The sequence below is a fragment of the Coffea arabica genome, chromosome 6e, assembly GCF_036785885.1.
Source record: "Coffea arabica cultivar ET-39 chromosome 6e, Coffea Arabica ET-39 HiFi, whole genome shotgun sequence".
In the NCBI taxonomy this organism is placed as follows: domain Eukaryota; kingdom Viridiplantae; phylum Streptophyta; class Magnoliopsida; order Gentianales; family Rubiaceae; genus Coffea; species Coffea arabica.
In genome coordinates this window covers 56086965-56108741 of record NC_092321.1, presented here as the reverse complement: position 1 = coordinate 56108741, position 21777 = coordinate 56086965, and the positions used below count along the sequence as shown (strand labels likewise).

General features: G+C 33.8%; 1 protein-coding gene across 4 annotated transcripts; it reads right to left on the bottom strand.

Annotated features, from left to right (window-relative positions):
* Positions 1-2471: 2471 nt before the first annotated feature.
* Positions 2472-20087, bottom strand: LOC113694956 (oxysterol-binding protein-related protein 4C). 4 transcript variants are annotated; one of them, XM_072055858.1, is made up of 8 exons: positions 19845-20087; positions 12579-12668; positions 7713-7868; positions 4762-5007; positions 4219-4315; positions 3530-3824; positions 3197-3299; positions 2472-3007 (listed from the first exon to the last, which is right to left on the bottom strand). In XM_072055858.1, the coding sequence occupies exons 2-8, from the start codon at positions 12579-12581 to the stop codon at positions 2753-2755; spliced, it is 1155 nt and encodes a 384-aa protein (XP_071911959.1). In that variant the 5' UTR covers positions 12582-12668; positions 19845-20087; the 3' UTR covers positions 2472-2752. The 4 variants fall into 4 exon arrangements, with proteins under 4 accessions (XP_071911959.1, XP_027069694.2, XP_027069693.2 ...); XM_027213893.2 differs by lacking the exon at positions 19845-20087 and adding an exon at positions 16563-16713; XM_027213892.2 differs by lacking the exon at positions 19845-20087 and having other exon boundaries at positions 12579-12948.
* Positions 20088-21777: the final 1690 nt, after the last annotated feature.

The following is a 21777-nucleotide window of genomic DNA, read 5'->3' as shown; positions in this document are numbered from 1 at the left end:
ACGATACATTTGTATAACCTACTCTATTTAGGAGGCTGTGATAGGGGGCTAGTGGATATACAGATCCAACTAGACCGAGGGAGTGCTTTGGTACAACCCTTAGATTTTTTTCGCTGCAGGTGAGGTTTGAACCCTCACCTACAGGGGCGGCCACTGAGCCATTGGCCCAGTGGTTAATACACTAAACAGGCTTGAAAGCAAAAATAATCAAGAAGACTTCTCCTAGATCCATAATTTTCTTTGGGGCTCCGGGTATCATGGAAAAATTGTAGATAAAAAATAAAAATCTAAGCTCACAACCAAGATGGGTTTAAGTTGGATTTGGGCAAAACCCAGCCTATCCACAAGCCTACATGGAAAGAACTTGGAGAGAAAAATATTTAAGCTTAAGAGTGATTTGAACAAAATTTTGTTATTGCCAACTTATTTTGGGTGGTGTTACTATCACAACTTGAATTTTATTTCCACAATTATTATAAAATAAAATAGTAAAATTGCCCTTCAAAATTCAAATGCATTTAGACTCGGATAGAGGCAGTTTTTTTTTTTTTATTTTTAACAAGAACTGCTTGGAATAAAAATTCGGCTGTGACAATATATTATTTGCCTCTTTTTCCTTGTCAAACTGTGGTTTGGTTCAAGCCAGCATTAGGCAAGTTTACAAAACACAAATCCTAAACTATTGTATCAAGCTAATAATTGAACTATTATTTGACGTAGTCAATTAACTATTCATTCTCTATCTTCTCTCTTTTGTCAGCTTTAGAAAAAGAAGAAAACAAAATTCTATTATTCTCTAAGGTCAAACTATGGACATCAATCATATTTCAAAACTTAAACCGGCATCATAATTCAAACAACATTTTTATGAAATGTCCATTCTACACTTTGCAAAGAGACTGCTGCCTAAAAATTTAAAATTAGCTATTCTACGACGTGTACAATATACAAAGTGCATGCAATTTGATTTTCAACAAGTTTTGCTTGATAATCTACCCCTTGGCTGTTCAATTATATACAACCTTTCTTGGTTATCCCACAAAAAAAAAAAAAAAATCTAAACCTATTTAGGGAGGCAGAGAAGCTTTCAAAGAGGAGTAAGAAGTGAAAATTAAAGTCTTTGCAATGACTAAGTAGAGGGGACAATGGAGACCAAGGAAATTCAGTAGATGATCAGGTCAGTCCCCTCCCCTACGCCACTGGCTGTCAACAAAGGGAAAGAAAACCCTCAATTGTCGTTTGTTTGTCTTGTCATTTGAACCCAATTCACACGTTTCAAGTCAACTCCACTATGCTCAATCCTTTTTGCGTATGTGCGAGTGCAATTTTCGTGATTAGTGTTAGACTACACTAGACCAAATTGCAAGGAGTTTGACAAGTACATCTAACAAAATACCAAAGACTTTTTCATTCTAATTAGTTGACCTGACGTGATATTCCACTAACCAAGAAGATATCATTATGCGAGTCAAGCTCTCTTGTTCTATATTCCACATTCCACACAGTCAAGTTCTCTTCTTGATGCTTTTAAAAGGAGCGAATGCCAAGCCAGGGAATCACACCATTTTCAAAACAATGGGTTGCTCTTTCTCTTGCGATTCTTCATCTGTATGCAAAAATGTAAGGGTGGTACACTTGAACGGTCATGTAGAGGAGTTTGATTATCCTGTTTCAGTCAGTGAAGTCACAGCCAGACAGCCAAAGCACTTTGTATGCACTTGTGCTCAGCTTCTTTCCACTAGCTCGAAGCCTCTCATGACTAATGGTTTCTTGGAACCAGGGAAGATTTATTTCTTGTTACCATATTCCGTATTTCAGTCCAATATGTCTCCTGTTGAATTGGCTTCTCTAGCTAGGAAGCTGACTAACATTGGAAAAAGTTGTCAGTCCAAAGCTAACTCAGGGCACAGAAGTTCATTGATTGGATTAAATGGTGGTAGTCCAGCTTGCAGATCACCAGCAAGATCACCAGCAAGTAGTCCTGGCCGGTTCCCAGATGTAAATTTGAGGGTGGAAACAGAAAATTGTTTTACAGACCTGCTGATGTCACCTAAGTCACGGTCATGGAAGCCGATTTTAGCCACAATCAGGGAAAGATCATTTAATCAGAGAAGTGAATCAAATTTACAGGAAGATAGTTAATGGCGTGTTAACTGGACATAGTCAATCATTGTATTGGATTAGGGTGTTAATTGGACACAAAGGATCATTAGGACGGGACCATTGCAGCAATTGGCCGGTGCAATGATCATTGGATTTTGAAGTTTTCTTATTGAACATCCTATCCTATTGTCCTATTATGTAAATAGCAGAAATCTACTGTTTTTTTTTTTTTTTGGGGGCTTCTTACTCATTTTTGCTTGCCACTGCTACAATGGCTTAATATTATCTATGCTATGGCTGGAGAGCAAGGAAGGCTCTGTCCTTAATGTAATCAGTGTCAGCGAGAATGTCCCCTTTGTTGTGCAAACTTATTCTAATCTTTCATGGAATTTCAATTTACAAAATAATACTCAGTTCAGAGATGGAATAGGATTACAGTTTGAAGAATTAACAAATCAGTCTTCTCTGAGAAGAAAAACAACTAATAACCTTGATTCTGCTTAAGTTCCTAAGTGAATTATTCTGTTGCATTGTCATTTCTGTGCTAATCCTACAGCTTGATATCTAGGCAAATGGCAAAGGGGATTGTGAAGGCTTCATTTTTTGTGCAAGTGTAGATGAAACTAGCCTAGTTCAGGTTTCAAATGGATTAAAAGGGGGCAACAATTGGTGCCGGTGGAACTGATTTATGAATTGGTAAGCAGTCCCACCCATTCTCCTTGCTGTAGGATACTGTAAAATGCTTGGGAACCCAATTTTGTCCTTTTGACTTTCTCTCCTTTACTTGCTCTCTCTCTCTTTCCTCAATAGCACTTTTTGCTTCCTTTGCTTTGTCCCAGGACTTATTTAGGATGGCCTGGCTCACATCAGCCCATACAACTGCGGATTCAGTTGGCCAAATACCCTGTTGCACAACATAACAGCAATCAAGAACCAAAATACACATATCAGAAGGCTAAAATGCATCTTCTGGAGTATTATTTTTTATCCATACTTGCAAAGGTTACATAAAATAAAGTGCAAACTTTTTAAACTTAACAGAGATTTCTCTGAAGTTTGAGATTAGCACTACTGCTAGAAAGATTCTGGATACCTGTGAATCCTTAACTATGGGAGTCTTCACTCCTGAAAGGGCTTCTTTTGCATCGTAAATGATCTTGGATTTTCCAGTATTAAGGTCCTTGGCTGTGACAGTTCTGCACATTCAATTAGTGAAATTACTTCAGTCAAAATTGTAAGATAACATGTTGTGACACCAATGGGATTCTTTTATCACCCTAGTTGATCTCAATATTTTCAACCAAATATAGGTTCTATATGTGCCAAGTTAAGAACCAAGCAAGCCATGTCAATCTGGCTAAAAGGTCAGAATCTTCTATAGTTGTATTGCCTGAGAGGTGATTTTCATAGATGCACAATAAGTTACCTATCCCAGTGGCCACTGATTTCATAGATGGTCTTCGATGATGATGATGTCGAAAAGATCCTCCCTTTGATGGACCTATTAATTCCTGGACGAGGTAAAAAGGAATTGCCTCTGTAGTATAACTCTGCTGCAATACCAGTTTCTTCACATTTAATTGTGACAGTTCCCAACCAGTCCACACTGAGCATAGGAAATAATCTTATCACAAGCTTTGGAGAGTTCATTTCATAAGTTTCCTCTTTGTTAAGAAGCTTCAGTTGTCTTCTTCCATTCACTTCAGTTTCGATACTAGTACCTACATTTGCACCAGACTGTAATTACTATCAAGGAGTTATCCATCAACAACTCAACACTGATTCATTCCAAATTACACTGTACTATTTCCACTTGATTTAAGCAGACAAAGAATAGCATAGAAATATGTATTTTGCAACACAAACATTTTGGAGAACAATTACGAAACCGATAGGTCATGGTATCAAAACATTAGGTTGAAGTTAGCACTTCGTCTTTCTTTGCTTTAAGTAAATAAACCAACCACTGCAGAGCCTCAAAGAATAGAAGAGGACTAGAGCTACTTAATCTCAGTCAATCAAGATTTTAGTTTCAAAATTTATTGTAAGAAGCAAACAGAATGAGAACCATAGTTTGCATATGATAAAATTCGTCTAATGCAGGAGTATCAATACCATAGAACTTAGGAACCGGATAATGACACCATGTCATTTCAATGTTGTCCTTCTCATCTGTGGCATGAAGGGCGCTTACTGGAGGATGATGTGAAACCTGAAAGCATAAAGTACAGGATCATGTACTACTAGTCAGGGCTTAAACACAGAAACAGAATTGAGTTATACTTTTCTGACTTGATTTTGAGAAGGTTTAGTGGATGTCCTATATATCAGTACAAGTCTTATGGTCTGTTGTGCTAAAGTTTTCCTAGTTGAGCAATCCTTGTTCAAAAGAATAGCATTCTCAAAGTATTTAACTCTAAGATGTGAAACCACTGATTTCAGTTTGATCATATTCCCTCTTCACTAGTTTAACCTGATTTTGCAGCAAATGCATTATAGGCTAGTGAAGAGAAACAGAATCAGAATCAGATTGGCTTGTATGAATTGATGGAGGTAAAAAGAACCCTTCAAAGAGCAAAGGACCCTGTCACCTTCAACAACTTTCATGCTGGAAGAGTATATATTAAAGACGATGAAAATAAATGCTGAATCAATTACCTGCTCCAGTAGCACATTTAATGTGCCCCTTGAAACATGGTGAGTCTCTCCGAGAATGGGATTGTAAGGAGCAACACCGAACATCAATGGCCTCACGGTGGATACATTCCATGCAACAACAGAAATAAACCTTTCCATGGAAGTTTCTCCATTGGCACACTTGCTTAATAGATCTCCTCCTGTGCAGTAGACTGATTCTCCATAACATTGAAGTTGCGACTTTGGAAGGTTAAACAATGGCGGCAACTACATTTGCAATAAAAAAAATAAGAAATACAATTCATTAGTTTATCTAAGCAGGAAAGTTCTAATTGCGTAAGCTGATGCAAAGGTGGATTGTTTCAGCCAAGCATTCTCACTACAGACTCCTAAAATCTTTCCATATCTATCGACATTCCAGGATTCATTGTCAGTTTGTGTATGGTTCCTTCAACTGTAAAAAGGTGTTGCAATTAAGCTTTCAATGTATTAACAGAATCAAAGGAGGATGGTCCTTGAAGGACTAACTACCACAAGGACCTTGGTAAAATTCATCACCTCCAGGTGTTGAAACTTGAAATGTTATGAAAAGACCAGGACAAAAGTGCCCAAAACTTAAAACTGCTATTAAGGAAAAATATTGAAGTGAAGTGAAAGAAAGCTGATTCTTTAACTAAAGAACTCCAAGAACTTTCACGTTTATGTATGCAGCCAAATTGCTTCTCCTTCAAAACGAAAACTGCTAAAAAGATCAGTTATCAGGATATTAACAATTGTGCAAAGCAAGTCATGTTGGGACACTTGATAAATGGAATCAGACAAGGTAAGAACTCCAATTGGCTGTCGAAACTATGATGATTTAGAATTTCAATATCACGTAAAACTAAAAATGGCTTGAAAAAAAAAAAAGAAAAACTAAATCAAGCCAAAATTTTGTAAAACTCTGCTTAGAGAGCTGATCAATAACTGTTGAAAACTTTCAATTCTTTTGTCGTTTGTTTGTCCTTTCCGGCTGTTAACTTAATATTAGATAGTAGATGTAGAGTTATAACTAAGGATGCAATAATATACTGAAAATTTTAATTGAAGGCTGAACATGTAAATAGATACACTGAAGAAAAATTTTTTTTTTCTTACTGAAGAATTTTCTTGATTGAAGGCCAAACATGTAAAACGAATACTTAAAGAGTAGGCACGGTACACATATTCAAAAGTAGTTATGTCATAATGCAGAAATTGTTGACATGCCAATACAGCACTTCCTCAAAGCATACCGGACAAGAAACCATATTTAACCATGAGGGCAATTACTTTTGCTTTTTGGCATAAAATTCTTTCCTCAATTTCCTGTAAAAATATTATTATTTGGACAGGTATCTGTTCTGGAAATATTTGATTACTCTAAGAATGATGATAAGGAACTTTGTACAAGATATACCTGGTAATAATATTTTTCAAAAAAATTTTAAACTATCACATGACACCATAAAAAGCTAAAGAGCCAAACATTTAGGTGAGTATTGCAAAGTGAAAACATGTATTATTTATTTTGTTTTGGAGGTCACTGTGACAATATAGTTAGGGCAGTCAATGGATCGGGTCTAAGCCTGGATTCGACTTGGACTCGATCCATTTTTGAGATTTGCAATAACTAATAGATCTGTTTATTTGGATCCAACTCAAATTTGTTTTATCTACAATCTAAATGAGCCCAATTAATATGAATATATATATATATATATTCATGTTTATTAAAATTTTTTACTAACCCACTTATTTTCTATTAAAATTTTTTTTCTATAATCAAATAATTGTTAGAATTATTCTCATCGTATTGTTAATTTTGTATTGATAAAATTTATCCAAAAATAAAAATTTAAAGTTATTGAATTAATATTATGTTATATTATATTTAAAATCCAAATATACCCGACTCAAATCTGGACCGGAATCCAATAGGGCCGGATCTAAAGCTACAGATTGACACGCGTTCACATCCAGAATGTTTTGTTATCAATTGTGGTAATTCCAGCCCAGATCCAACCCCTTGGCATCCCCTGCCAATTCAGTGGTTCGGTAGTAAAAAGAGTTAACAATTGCTAAACAAACAAATGATGACAATTAGTCGTATCTGTCCGGCTTTATGAAACTGAGGCTCATATTTTCTCTTGTTGTCGTTTAGCTGAGGACAGCCTTCCAAAAATTAAATTATACTTTGCATAATCTGCATAAAACTTAGTGGTTATACAACTCTAAATAGGGGAAAAAGATTACCTGCCAGATAAAACTAAAATCACTTCAACTACCCTAGCTAAAAATTGGGGTTTATTCATCTTCTTCTTTTCTTGGTTCGTGAAATCAAATTGCCAAGAATTTGCCCTTCAATGTTAACCTCCATATTGACCTTCAACCTATATGTCCACATCAGATGGCTGGGAAATGAACTTTGTGCTAATTGTGCACCTCCACATGAAGGAGACAATTGCGGCATATGAATTTAATGCCTAGATCGGATCGAGTTGATGCAACTCAAATTAGTCATATGAATTTAATGCCTAGATCGGATCGAGTTGATGTAACTCAAATTAGTCATAAATCAATCACAGACATATTTTCTTCATCTGCTGTTCATATTCAAAAAGAGGACGAGGTGTAGGAACAGCAGCCGTTCTTGAAGGTTATGAGAAGGATTCATCGCCACAAAAAAAACGTAACACTCCAAGCACGTCTTATACATTAATTTTAGCCATATATGTGGGATCCATCAAAATTTATTTCGAATTTGCATTATTGTATGTGAAGTTATGTATATAATTGAACAAAGGGTTTTACACTCTGCTTAAACGCATGAAACTAGTTTTCAGATGATTGAACTGACAACTGTTCCTGTCCTGTATTCTTGAAAAGAATTCTTGAAAACTTTAACACATAAATTTATTGAGGGATTGGAATTGAGAAAATTAAGAACTTACTTGAAATCGGGTTAGATCAGATCCTGGCCGTACGTTGGCGAGAAGACTCAAAACGCGCTTCAGTAGATTGGGGGCTCTATAATTAGAGTCAGATTCCTGTTCTAATAATAATGGTGCTGTTAGAACTGGCTTTGGTCCCATGTCTTCTACAGTGACCTACAAAATAAAGATTAAAGACCATAAAGCAAATGTTTAAGTTCAACAAAATAGTCATCAATTAAATAAGTCAGCAACTTGTAAAGCAAAAGGCCATAATCAAATTTGGGCATTAATATGATTTGAAGGATCTAAGTAAGAGAAATGGCAACTTTTTCAAAGGGCTCATGCTAAATTTTCTGGAAATGCTAAAAAAAAAGAAAATTAATATTAAACTTGCACATCAGTTGTTTTTGTAATTGGCTGGCCAATATAATTGTTAGTTGTCACAGATTAGATCTTTTTTATGTGAAATCATTGGACGAAGGCAGAAGTGCATATATCACCATGATTTGGTCTTGTTTGGAGTACGTGTTTTTGCAGAAAAATTCTCTAGATACATTTCTCAATCAAATTTTTAGTTCACATACATCATACTGATACAGTATTCTTTTTTTTTTTTTTTACAGAAACTCAAAAAAAAAAAAAAAACTTGCAATCCAGACGAGGCCAAAATTCTGCATATTTGAATAATCATATTTTCAGTCATACAGTGGATTCAGGATTTTTTTTTTTTGGGGGGAGCATGTACAGTACCAATGCCTAAAGAAAAAATCTTGCTTGTATTTTAGCAATATAATATCTATTAGCAAGAATGCAAACTTGGAATCCGAATTAAGATATTTAGCCAAGAAACTAAACGTCAAAGTACTGTGATATATAATAAATTCATCGTACTAATGACAAGGATGAAATTGTGAATTGACAGGATTCTCTCCACCTCATCTACTAAAATAACTACGACAGGACAATATTAGCTCATTCATTTCTTTTGTCAATTTTGATTTTCCTTTTTCCACGGAATAGATGCTCAGAAGAATTGAGCCTTTATTATGTTGTCCTAAAGTATGTCAAGCTATTATCTTATTTTTTTTTTTTTTGATCATGAATTTCATCTCCTCAAGCAGTATTGAAAAATAAATAGATTTTATAACCTAATCCCTCTAAAGTTGGGTTTCGGTTCACCATGTTGGGAAATATCCCTGCAGTTAATTACCTGCTACACTAACAAGCTTTTCTCAAAAGTCATATTCTAAAACGTCACACTAATTGGCTTAGGGCTCTTGGCCTATTCCTTTTGGAAATGGCAATGAGAAGATGCCAACACATTAAGGGATTGAAAACTACAACGAGGAAAACAAGGAAGATACATGATGTGACTAACAAACTACCCCAAAAATGTACTGGTATCGATTTTCAAATCCTAATAATTAATGATAAAGATAATTGAAAATGATTGATATTTGGCCATCACCTTAATTAATCCTAAAATTTTGGATCATACAGCTTAATTCTATAGAATTTCGGCAAGAAACAACAAAGGGTTTGAGGACGTTCTTTTTGTCTAATTCGCACCACTAGTTTTTCTTCCTGTAAGTGGGAAGTCTCGAATCTCAGATCTATCACTTGCACTTCTTTCTCTCGAACCATCCAATCCATCTCTTTCCTGATAATTCAGAGCTAAAGGTGATTGTCAATTAGATCTTAGTTACTTATTGTTTAGTCTACAAAGCTATTTCATACAGATGGTGTAAACATCTCTGTCAAAACGATAAAAGGTAACCAGCTGTTTGGTTTATGGATTTGGTGGTAAGGCAATGACAATCATACCCACATATAACTTTTGGTAGACTTGTATAGGTATGGAAGGCATAAAATTTGGTAGTACTCAATTTGGATGACTTTGGTGTAATTTTTCTCACTTTGATAATTAATAATGACCTAAGGAGTACGACAATGCAACTTCAATATTCTCCAATAAAAAAAAATTCCCCAACAGTATAAGAAATGAATAATTTTGGGTTTCTTCTAGTCTATATTGTGCAAGCTAATGTGGAATAGTTCAAAAAATTGTTTTTGGAAATTTTTTTGACGCAAATTTGTTTTGAAATTGTTTAAGAAAAGGGAGACAAGTACAAAAAGAATCAGAGGGTTTGTAAAGCAGCAATTTAGCTGGCCAGTCAAATTCAGCTACGTCATGTCGTTTATCTACACTTGGAATTAAAAGACATATGACATCTGGACCTTTAAATCCTTTTCAAAGAAATTGATAGTCTAAATACTAAAAAATCGAGAAAAATATTCTGTAGGTTTTGGAAGCTTAAATTTCTTCTGGGGATATTAACAACCAGGATAACAAATTTTTGTATGGTCCAGAGAAGGATTGTTTGCAATCAATATACAGATGTTGAAGGACCACAATGCCAGGCCGACCAACACATCATTCTATGGAGTGCTTTTTGTTTTTTTTTTTTAAATATAATTTTTGTCCATCCTTTGAAAAAAAAAAATTGGTCTAGTACACTTTTAGGCTGGTGAGCAAAAGCATTATTATACAAGACAAAAATATATTACTTCACCAGATTTGTATTGGTAAGGCAAAGATGACAAAGCAGTAGTGTTGCCTTCTTTTGAATAAAAGACCAGGGAAAAATGGAAAAAAGACATTACTTTGCAGGAGGATTTGTTAAGATAAAGGAGACTGAAATTATGAGTAACCTTGAAAAAAGTAATGCCAGTTCTTAAAATTTATCAAACATTTTGCTCAAAAAATGTAAAACAAAATAAATTTTTTTTTTTATCAAACTCTTATATATCTCCAGAAGACTAGAGTAGAATATGCAATTTTTTTTTTTTGGGAAAAAGAAGAAGACTATGATATGGTTGCTTCTTGTATACCCACAGAAGACAGGGAACACGACGTAAGGTTTCAATTTTTTTTTTTTTTAAATCTTTCTAAAAAACCTAGATTAGTGTGAATACAACACACCACCTTCAATTCCTCCTTTACAAAGCATAGTTAAATCCTACTTGATTGGAGTCACTAAAATATGGTGCAAATTTTTGGTGTTGAAATGGTGTATTCATCACCATGTAACGTTAATTTTGGTGTAAGTCATTGTGTTGTTGAAATGGTGCATTTATATTTACTATCTGCATGGCTAATCATGTCGCAATATTCTATTTCCATATAATCTATACAAAAATACAGTAGTATTTTGTTCTAATGTTCTAATCTATGAAAGTTTATAGCAAACACATCAATCGTATACAATCAGATCAAGTCCTAAACGAATTGAGGAGGTGTTGATCTAGTGACTAAGGTTGAAATTCCAAAACGCAAAGATCTTGAACGCTAATTCTATTGCTCCCTCTTCATTTTTTAAATCCCACTTTTTTTCCGTCACGCAAAAAAAAAAAAGAAAAGATAAACATGTCTGCCCCACATCCCTAAGAAAATAAAAAATTAGTACTGTGTTTGATTAGATTCCAGTCACTTTAGTTTATCCCCCTCCTAGCCACAACACAACAAAGACTGCCTCCAATCATCTTTAGCCATTGGGCCAGTTCGTGTATCACCGTATTGCTGACTTTTTGAGACGTGGGCATGCCAAAGCTTGCCTACAAATTAACGGAGACACGGAAGATTGGAACCAAAAATGTTTACGTTGAAGGCCGAATTTTAACATATTTAAATCTAAGTAGATAATATAAAATATTTTTAGGCCATATTTGGATTGTCCTTTTTTTAAAAAAAAATTATATTTTTTATAAATATATTTTTCAATCATTTTTTTATTTTACGTATATCAAATCGCTACAATATATTTTTTTTATTTATAAAAACTCAAAAAATAGCAAATCCAAATGGGCTCTAAAATTTGGCGAGAATAAAAACTAAAAAGAATGTTTTTAAACATTTTCAATTTTCTAAATCGGACCTAGGATACACAGTCAGAAGGTTGACAAGACACCTGTGAACCTTGAATTTGCGTAAACTACCTGGACAGCACATGGTATGATCATAAATTATGGAATTCCGCTTCATCCCCCCAGAAAATTCTCCAATGTCCATTGATAATTTAAGATTTTATTTTAGACACCCCTCAATTTAGATTAGTCAAATAAGTCCCTATTTGGCTCAACAATTTGAAATTGTTTATGAGATAAGAAATTCACAAACGGTACCATCTCTCTATATTATGGAATATCAACTGATTTCTGTAAATCTTAGCAAGGCGGCAATGATTACATTTTAAATATGGTGACTTTTATGAATTTTTACGTTTAGTTTATGGATTAATCTTTCCTACACTGACAGTGTGTACACTATCAGCATTAGATGAATGACAATTATGCAAAATTTGAATTTAAAATTCAACTTTTACACACATTTAATGAATCCAACGATGATAGTGTATACACCGTCAGTGTAGGAAAGATTTACTCTTAGTTTATTGATCTTTTAAACCATTCTTCCATGTTAAGGTGCACATAAAACTTTAAAGATACAAAATGTCTAAAATAAAACTTAAAAGGTAAAAAGTGAAAAATGACGAAAACTTTAAGGATGCTAAGTGGAATTAATCTAAAATAAGTATGTATTCTTCGAAATTATAAATGTTTCCAATTTTTCACACCTCTTCCTCAATGCCCAATTAGCAGAAAGATAAAATGCTCCTAAAATACTTACAATCATTAACACAATTTAGATGGATTGATCAGGATTAATTGTTAATGCAGCTAGCAACTGTACCATGTCAGATTATGCAACAAAAGCCATCTACCATGAAAAATTGTGGGCACATATACGTAAGCAAGTACGTGGAAGCGTGTGTGTTACTGTGTGATTGTGTGCGGAAAAAAAAAAAGAATGAAAGAGATGGGTACCATTTTAGGGGGTGGCTGAGCTGATATATTCTGTCGAAAATTGATAGCGACCGGCGACCGGAAAAAGTTTGCTGAAGATCAGTCCTCCGCCTGGAGAGGGGTGGAAAGGGGGTGTTTAATTTGTTATGATTGAGGAGAGCTTTCAGAGGTGGTGGTGGGTGCAAAAGAGAACAAAGGAAGGAAGAGAAAGAATTGTGAAGGTCGTTTCCGAGAAGATTTTTGCCTGCATCATATAGTTTATGGTATATATATAGATGTGGTGGTCGGCACAAAAGAGAGGAAAGGGAGGAAGATAAAGAAATGAGAAGGTCATTTCCGGGATGGCTTTTGTCTGCATCATGTATATGTAAGGTGGAAAAAGGGAATATATAAAGTAAGATTTAAAGGTTTGCTTGTTGTTGATGGCTCGCTGCTGCAGGATAGGGCTGCAAGATATCGAGCCTTTTTGGTCGATTATTCTTTGTTATTTTTGTTGTTGAAAGCGGTTTTTTTTTTTTTTTTTTGTTTTTCAAAACCAAATTAGAAATGGTGGAGGGTTGGGCATAAACCCCCAACTTGTTTATTAAGTTGAAAGCGTTTTCTTTTGTTTGTTGGGTGAGTTTCCATGTGAGATTTTGAAGTAGAGTTTCCATGTGAGATTTTGAAGTAAGTTTTTGTTTGGGAGGAATCCATTCGATAAGAGAAGTCTTAGACGATCATGACCTTTTTAGAAAATTGAACTTTAACAATGAAAGTTTTTAAGTGCAACGAGAATTTTTTAAACTTTTAAAATTATACCAAATTTATCATGCGAATGCATACATTTATATTTATTACGCCCCTCAAAACAATTTTATGAACTACTTTCAATTTTACCAAAAATTAAAGCCTTAGCAAAACCCTTTTTCCTAAAGATAAAACTTCATTCATTCATAGCTGTGTGAATCAAATTGAACTACGTCGGTCATTTCTACTTATTATATAAGAAAGAAGTGAACTTTAATACTTTGTCTCCTTACTTGTCACATGGCTTCTTAATAACTTGACAAGTGGCTTGCTAATATTTCTTGTACATTGCTATTCTTGCCATTGCACATTTTTTTTTGGCCTTTTATTCATGTAAAATCAAACAAGTCTGGCCTTATGTTTATGGGTGTTCATCGATCGATAGTCGGAAATTCGATAAAAAGTTTTGATAATTTGGGAATTGATTTTTTAAGTCCAATATCCGATTACCGTCCAAATTTTAGTTTGATAAATTGGATTGGAAAATCAGTAGTGAGTTAAAATATTTTAATTTGCTCTAAAAAAATTGTCATAACAAAATAATATCCCATATGTTTTTCAGCAAAATTAATCGACTTACTCAAACAAATATGAAATGCAAAAAAGAGGGAACTCATAATCTCAATTCTTAAACAATATTGAAATAAATAAGAATTTCAAACTTAATTGTTAAGCTAAACTCCAATGTATCAACTTCCATTAAAATTTTATCTCCAACTATAGTTATAGTTAGTTTAGCTAATTACTAATTAATATTTAGTGATAGGATTAAGATTTACTCTTGTATTTAGTAATATACGTAAGTGGGCTTGTATTCTACTTTTGTCTTCTATTGATTTTATGCGATTTCCACTTAATTGTTCTTGAAATTTTAAGTGGGCATGGGCTGTGCTAAGCACAGCCTGAAGTCTTCTAGTTATCTACACTTGGAATCAGAACTTCAGTAAGGCGTATGGGTGTGGCAAGGATATGACACTTGGATCATTCAATCCTTTGCCAAGAAGTCCACAGTCCAATAGTGTTTTGGGTTGAACTAAATATTGTTAGGTATTGGAGACTTTAGTCCTTATTTGAATAGTAATTTTTCTTTAAAATTGTTACGTTTTCTGTGAACACATTTTCTAATCATTTTTTTATTTCATATATATCAAATCGGTACAGTAATTTTTCTACAAAAAATCTAAAAAAAAAATGCAATCCAAACAAGGGGTTGTTAGAAGAAGTTAGGATAACAAATTTTATTGGGTGAGAAAAAGAAGTGTCTTCAATGAATATTGTTGGCAGATGTCGAAGGACCACAACGTTTAGACCCACATAGAACCTTTGATTTTTTTTTTTCCTTTAGAGATTGATGGAATTCTTTTATTCCTTTTCTAATGTTTTTGACCAAAACATTCTTTAGGTTGTTGGCAAAAAAAAAATTTTTTTTTAAAGAAGAGAAATATGTATTACTTCACCACATTTGTATTGGTATAGCAAGGATGATAAAGGAATATTTCCTTTCTTTGGGAAAAAACCAAGATAACATGAAAAAGACAACTGATTGTATAAAGTTGGGGCCCTTGAACGAAGTAATGTTATTTCTTGAAAATATATTAAATTTTTGTATACCTCGATAAAAGAAAAAGACTTAGGATAGGTAAGGTTAAAGTTGGCGTTAGCGTATTTATTCATTGTTTTAAGATGTTATATGTCTAATTATATCGCAATATTTTATAACAAGGGGTTAAATCCACTCCCCTCCCTTCTAAATCCACTTCTTATACAAGTTTTAATATTAATAGTACAAGTCATTAATGCATCATATATGTGAATTTAAGATATGAAAGTTTATGGTACATTAACAGTGCATAGGTAGATCAGGTGCCAATAAAAGCCCCCCCAATCATCCTTCTATTGGACCATTATGTGTCCATTTTCATGGTTTTATTGACTCGTTCAGACGTGGGTCAGACAGCACAATTCTACTGACAGGACAACTATGACGTCTTCCCTTATGCAGCAACGCATATAGACAGATATTAAGATTTTAAAACTCTGTTTAATCAATAAATTAAGTTGTCTACTTTTTGACCAAATACATGGCTCCTCCGTTTGAATTAACTATTTTTGGATGTTTTTAAAATATTTTACTGTAACGATGTAAGTGAAATTTTTTTATTATAGATGAGATTTTTTTTTGAGTCTTTTTTTGTGTTTTTGAAATTATTTTTATTTGTGTATTACTGTAACATTGTACATAAAAAATTTGTTTTTCAAAAAATAATCAATCCAAACGAAGACTCATAGACAAAGAAACATACACATGAATATGCCTACATATTAATTATTAAAAATTCTACATTAAACGACTTATACATATAGATATAAACTAGATTATAACCCGCCTCCTTCATTTTAAAGATTCCTGTATTCGAATCTATCACTTATCTATATAATGATTTTCAATCGCTTTTTCTAGATAAACTTTCAATTATTGAAGAGGCTGCGTAGAAAAGATTTCCACTAGCTTTCCAAAACTTTGTTCAATGTCCATTAATATTTTAAGATTTTATTTTAGACACTTTGCAATTAAGAATTTCCAACACGTCCCTATTTGTCTCAATCATTGGGAATTTTTCACGAAAGAGAGAGAGAAATTCACAAACGGTACCATCATCCCATTTGGAATGTGCATGAATACTCTAAATCTTAATCAGGAGGCAATGATTCCATTTTAAAGATGGAAACTTGTAAGTTGTAGCAAAATATTTTGCTCGTTAATTTCATTAGTCTTTCAAACCATCACATCACGTATTAAGGCCCATCTAAGACTTTGAAGATACAAAATGCCTAAACAAAACTTAAAGTTGAAGGTACAAAGTGGAAAAAACGACGAAATCCTTGCCTACTTTACACTCTTCCCAAAAGTCCAATTACCAAAAGATAAATCCAAAGACGAAAAATGCAAGGATTTTCTCATTAAACAAACTCCTAAATACTAACATGGGATTAATATCTTATTCCACAGGAACCATTAACACCGTTTAGGACTTTAGATGGCTCGATCCTAATTGTTAATGCAGCCAGCAACAGTCCCAATTCAGATTATGCAACAAGACTCGTCTACCAAGAAAAATCTATACATACATGGATATACACATATGTAAGCAAGTACTGGAAGCGTCTGTGTGTTACAGTGTGAGTGTGAGAGGAAAAAAAAATGAAAGAGTTGGGTACCATTTCATGAGGAGGCCGTGTTGATTCTGCCATGGTGGCCGGCGACCGGAAAGTTTGTTATTGATTGTGAAGAGCTTTTAGAGGTCGGTGCTGGTGGTGCGTAGGAAAGAGAAACAAAGGGAAGAAGAGAAAGAAATGCGAAGGCTGTATTGGAGAAGGCTTTTGCCTGCAGCACATAGTATATAGAATATAGTGTGTATATATATATGGGGTGGGAAAGGGGAATATTTGAAGGAAGTTTGAGAGGCTTTGATTGGTCTTGGTGGGATATGAGGGAAAGCTGAGGAGTCTTTTGGGTTACTTGTTCTTGTTATTCTTACTGTCTTTGTTGTTGTTGTTGAAAGCGTTTCTTTTGTTTGATTGGTGAATTTCCAGGTGAGATTCTGGAAATAGTTTTTCTTTTTCAAGATTAGTTTGACAAGCTTCCATTTGATAAAGACAAGCCTTGGACAATGATTTTTTAGAAGAATGAACTTGAATAATGAGATTGCCAATGGATAATGAATTTAATTGTTTGCATTCTTGAGTAAATTTAACATAATTTAGGTGCATTAATGAGGTCCTAATAGTACTGAATAAAAAAAATTCATTTTTTATGATTGAAATTTCTTGGAGACTATAACTAATGATAAACAAATTTTTAATAGCGTTCTGAACAAAGTGGGCAGAATTTTGACGATTTATATAAAAGTGGGGTCCTGAACAAAGTAATATTAGCTCTCAAAAGTATATTATATTTATGCATACCCTCAATTTCAAAAAAAAAAAAAAAAAAGGACCTGGGATAGTTTAGGGTTAATGTTTGTGTTAGGTACATAGTGTTAGTGTATTCACTCATTATTTTACGAAGTTATATGTCTAATTATATCACAATATTCTATGAAGATGGACTAAATCTGCATCCCTCCATTTTAAATTCATATTTTTTACAAGTTACGAGATGAATGATCCAAAAGCTCAATGGCCACCTGGGAGGGACTTAAGTCACTTTGACTTAAGTCCCTCCCCCACCTAAAGCAAAAAAAATCCAAGGGGTTGCTGTGATTTAGTCAGGTCTGCATATTTACTAGCGCCAAACACACAAGTCTCCTTAGACTCCCCCTCTCCTATAGATTAGGATAGAATAAATTATATAATTGTTATCATTTCCGGAAAAAAAAAAAAAGGTACGAATAGTCCAAGTCATCCATCCAACACATGTATGAATTTACGAAGAAGGAATGCCGGTTTATCGTTTGCCTATTCTATTTTTACACAAGAACTGTAATTTGTAATAAGCACAATGGTAGTGTCACAGTCATCCTCCATTTCTAGTTTACTATCTTAAAACCCACCCCTCTCATTCCTTAGAAATAATCGGATAAACACCCATGATGCGAATCCCCTACTACTACCTCTCTGTTGCAGATTTAACTTTTTCTAAGTATTTTTAAAATTTGTTTTCCTTAGTTGCAATTATCCCCATTGTTTCCTGCAAAATAATATAAAATCTTTTTTTTTTTCACTTTACAGCAGTGTATAGAAGTTCTTCTTTGGCATCTTATGTTATTTAAGTTATCCCCAAAGAAGGGGAATAAGAATTGAATGATTGGATTGGAGACTTGTTAATTACCAAGTGAAAGATTAAAAAATTGAAAGATTAGAAATGATGGGTGTAATAAAAGAGAGGGTGAGAAGAAGAATTGATAGACTGGCTTGCAGAGAGCATAGAGAGAAGAGAAGAAGATAAATTTACTCATCTCTACGTTTAATCGGGCAAAACGTGCACTAGAAATCTATGATTAGGATGTGTCCGTAACATCAATTTAAGTTACGGACTGTGATGCTTATATTACCCTTTGTAATAATATATGAAGGATTTTTCTAATACATCAATCGTTACATCATGTGCTAAGATAAGCCCGCAATCATCCTTGGCTATTGGGCTACTATGAGTGTGTTTGGATTGAAATGATTTGAAAAAAAAAAATATTTACTTTACAAATTTTAATTTTTTTTTATCTTTTCAATCGTTTTTTTATCTCACATACATGATATCATAAAAGTGATATAGTAATTATTTCAAATAAATCATCTAAATAAACTCCTATCCAAACAAACTTTACGGTGTTTTATCGAGTTGCTCAGACGTGGGCATTTCAAATCATTGTATTAACATGACAACTGTGGCTTCTTCCCTTGAACTATGATTTCCAACACACAGACAAAGTTTGAGATTTTTATGATCCGTTTAATCAATAAAGTTGTTCAGTGTTTGACCAAATACATCATACATCATTATTTACTCATATACCAAGAAATACATACGATATATTGAGTGAGAAATTCTGTACTGAGTGAGATACGAGTTAAGCGATAAAACAAATTAATGGATAACCAATCTTTTTCATTTCAGAGATTCCCATATTTGTATCTATCGTTAAGAGATATCGCGATTTAAGAGTTTTGTAGGCGGAATCACATTGAGTAAACTGTGATATATGTGTATACCTATTGATTATTCATGAGGCTGTACAACAAAGACCTCCATGCTTTCCCCACAAAGCTTTCTTCAATGTCCATATAATATTTTAAGATTTTCTTTTATATACTTGGCAATTAAGAGTTTCCAACACGTCCCTATTTGGCTCAACCGTTGGGAATTGGTCATGAAATATACGGAAATCCACAAATGGTACCATCATCCGCATGGAATGTGCATGAATTTTCTATATCTTAAACAGTAGGGCATGATTAAGGTGGCAATTTGTACAATATTTTTTACGTTAATTTCATTGGTCTTTTAAACCATCACATCGTTACCAGATCAAGGTGCATATAAGACTTTTGAGATACAAAATGTCTAAAACAAAACTTAAAAGGTACAAAGTCGAAAAAATGACGAAACTTTAAGGATGCAAAGTGGAATTACCCAAAAGAGGGTGGATGCTCCTCGATATTCTCTTGCCAACTTTAAACTCATCCCAAAAGTGCAATTACCAGAAGATAAATCCAAAGATAAAAAAAAATGCAAGGATTTTCTTGTCAAACAAACTCCTAAATACTAACAATTCTGACTGGGATTAATTTCTTATTTCACGGGAACCATTAACGCCGTTTAGAACTTCAGATGGACCGATTCAAAATGTTAATGCAGGCAGCAACTGTCCCATTTCGGATTATGCATCAAGACTCGTCTATCAAGAAAAATCTATACATATATGGACATACGTATTTAAGCAAGCACGTGATGCCTGTGTGAATGTGTTAAGTGAAAAAATAAATAAATAAAGACATGGGTACCATTTTAGGAGGAGGCTGCGTTGGTTCTTTTGAACGTTGCCGGTGGCCGGTGACCGGGAAATTTGCTGAAGATCAATCCTCCGCCTGGAGAGGGGTGTTTGTTGTGATTGTGAAGAGCTTTTTGGAGGTGGTGGTGGTGGGTAGAAAAGAGAACAAAGGGGAAGAAAAGAAAGAAATGTGAAGGTGGCTTTTGAGAAGGCTTTTGCGTTTTGCCTGCAGCATATAGTGTTTAGAATATAGTGTACATATAAAAGGTGGGAGAGGGGAATATTTAAAGGAAGTTTTTAAAGGGCTTTGTTTGTTGTTGGTGTTTTGCTGCTGCAGGCTGGGGCTTGTTGCAGCACATGAGGGAAAGTTGACAAGTCTTGTGGCTAACTTGCTCTCGTTATTCTTGCTGTCTTTGTTATTGTTGGTGGTGAAAGCGTTTTCTTTTGTTTTTTGGTTGAGTTTCCATTTGAGATTGGAAAATAATGTTTCTCCTTTTTAGACTCCATTTGATAAGACAAGTCCAAGAAAATCGGTGTGTGGAGATGATGAATTTGATTGTTTGAATTCACATGCAAATTTGCAATCTAGTCTAGGAGTATGTAAGTATCAGTAAAAAAAAATCCTTTTCTTAAGATGAAGTTTCTTGGAGATTCTAACTCAGAAAAACAAAATGTTTTTATAGTTTTTTCTTTTAACTTTCCTAACAAGTTTTCTGGTGGTTGATACACACTTTTTCATGAAAAATGTACACTCTTTTATTGTTGTCACTTGTTTTATTTACAAAATTTTCAATTTGAAAAATTAGAAATGGTAAGGCCCCAATCAAGCAAGTGCAATGATTACACAAACACCTTCTATATCAGTCTTGATCATGTAATACATATATATATATATTTGGAGATTTGTTGCCAATTATTTCTTTGTTTTTTTCTTCATTATTTATGTTTAAAAGATTTTGTACCTAACTAGGATTCTGCAATTCTCTTGTCAAAGATTCTATTTTTTTTTTTTTTATGTTCAAAATAGAAGATTTGAAGATTTGAGGGGGTTTCTTGTCACCACCATATCTAAAGCAACAACTGCCTACAACTCCAAAGTATTTTGAACTTGCCTTTGTTCCACTTCAAGAAAATGCTTAGATGAGAAATTAGACTTCCCCTCACAACTTCTCCACCACAACAGACTTGCAAAAATGTGATGAAAGCTGAAAATTATGAATAAAAATTAGACGTACATTTCTTTTCTTTAAGTATAAGCAGGAGGATTCGAACCCGAGACCTCTTACTTATACTCCCTCCCCTCGTACCGCCCAATTCAACCCTCCCCCAAAAACTAGACGTACATCTTTCCTACTTTCTCCTCCAATTCGTTATGGCCCCATACAACATATATATTCACCACTTTTGGATGTTATTAACGCATATATACATTTTCATACCGTATCTTGCTAAATTTTGCCTCATCTGACAATAATATATGTATGAAAAATGACCCACTTAATTACATGAAATAAAAATTATTCATAATTTGATACTTATCCACGTTTCAATTAATGAAAATTTTTGAAACAATTGGGTACTTTTTAACTAGAGATTTACCTTAATGTAGTAACATTGTAATTATAATAACTATGTAAATTTATATTTTCTCTTTTACTTATATACTCTCTCAGTTTCACAATTTGAGTCTTGTTTTGGGGGAACCAACTTTTTAAAGGAATATATAATCATTGTGCTTGAATGAGTTAGATTTGGGTGACTTTACAATGTTGTCCTTACATTCAAAATTTGAAAGTATGAGAAATGTATTGGTAGATGAAAAAAGTTACTTTTTTAAAATGGCAAATTGAGAAAACTAATAAAATATTGTGTTGATTTATAGAGAGTGACTCTTATTTTGGAACATTCAAAATGTGAAAACATCATATTAACAATGGGGTGTCGTG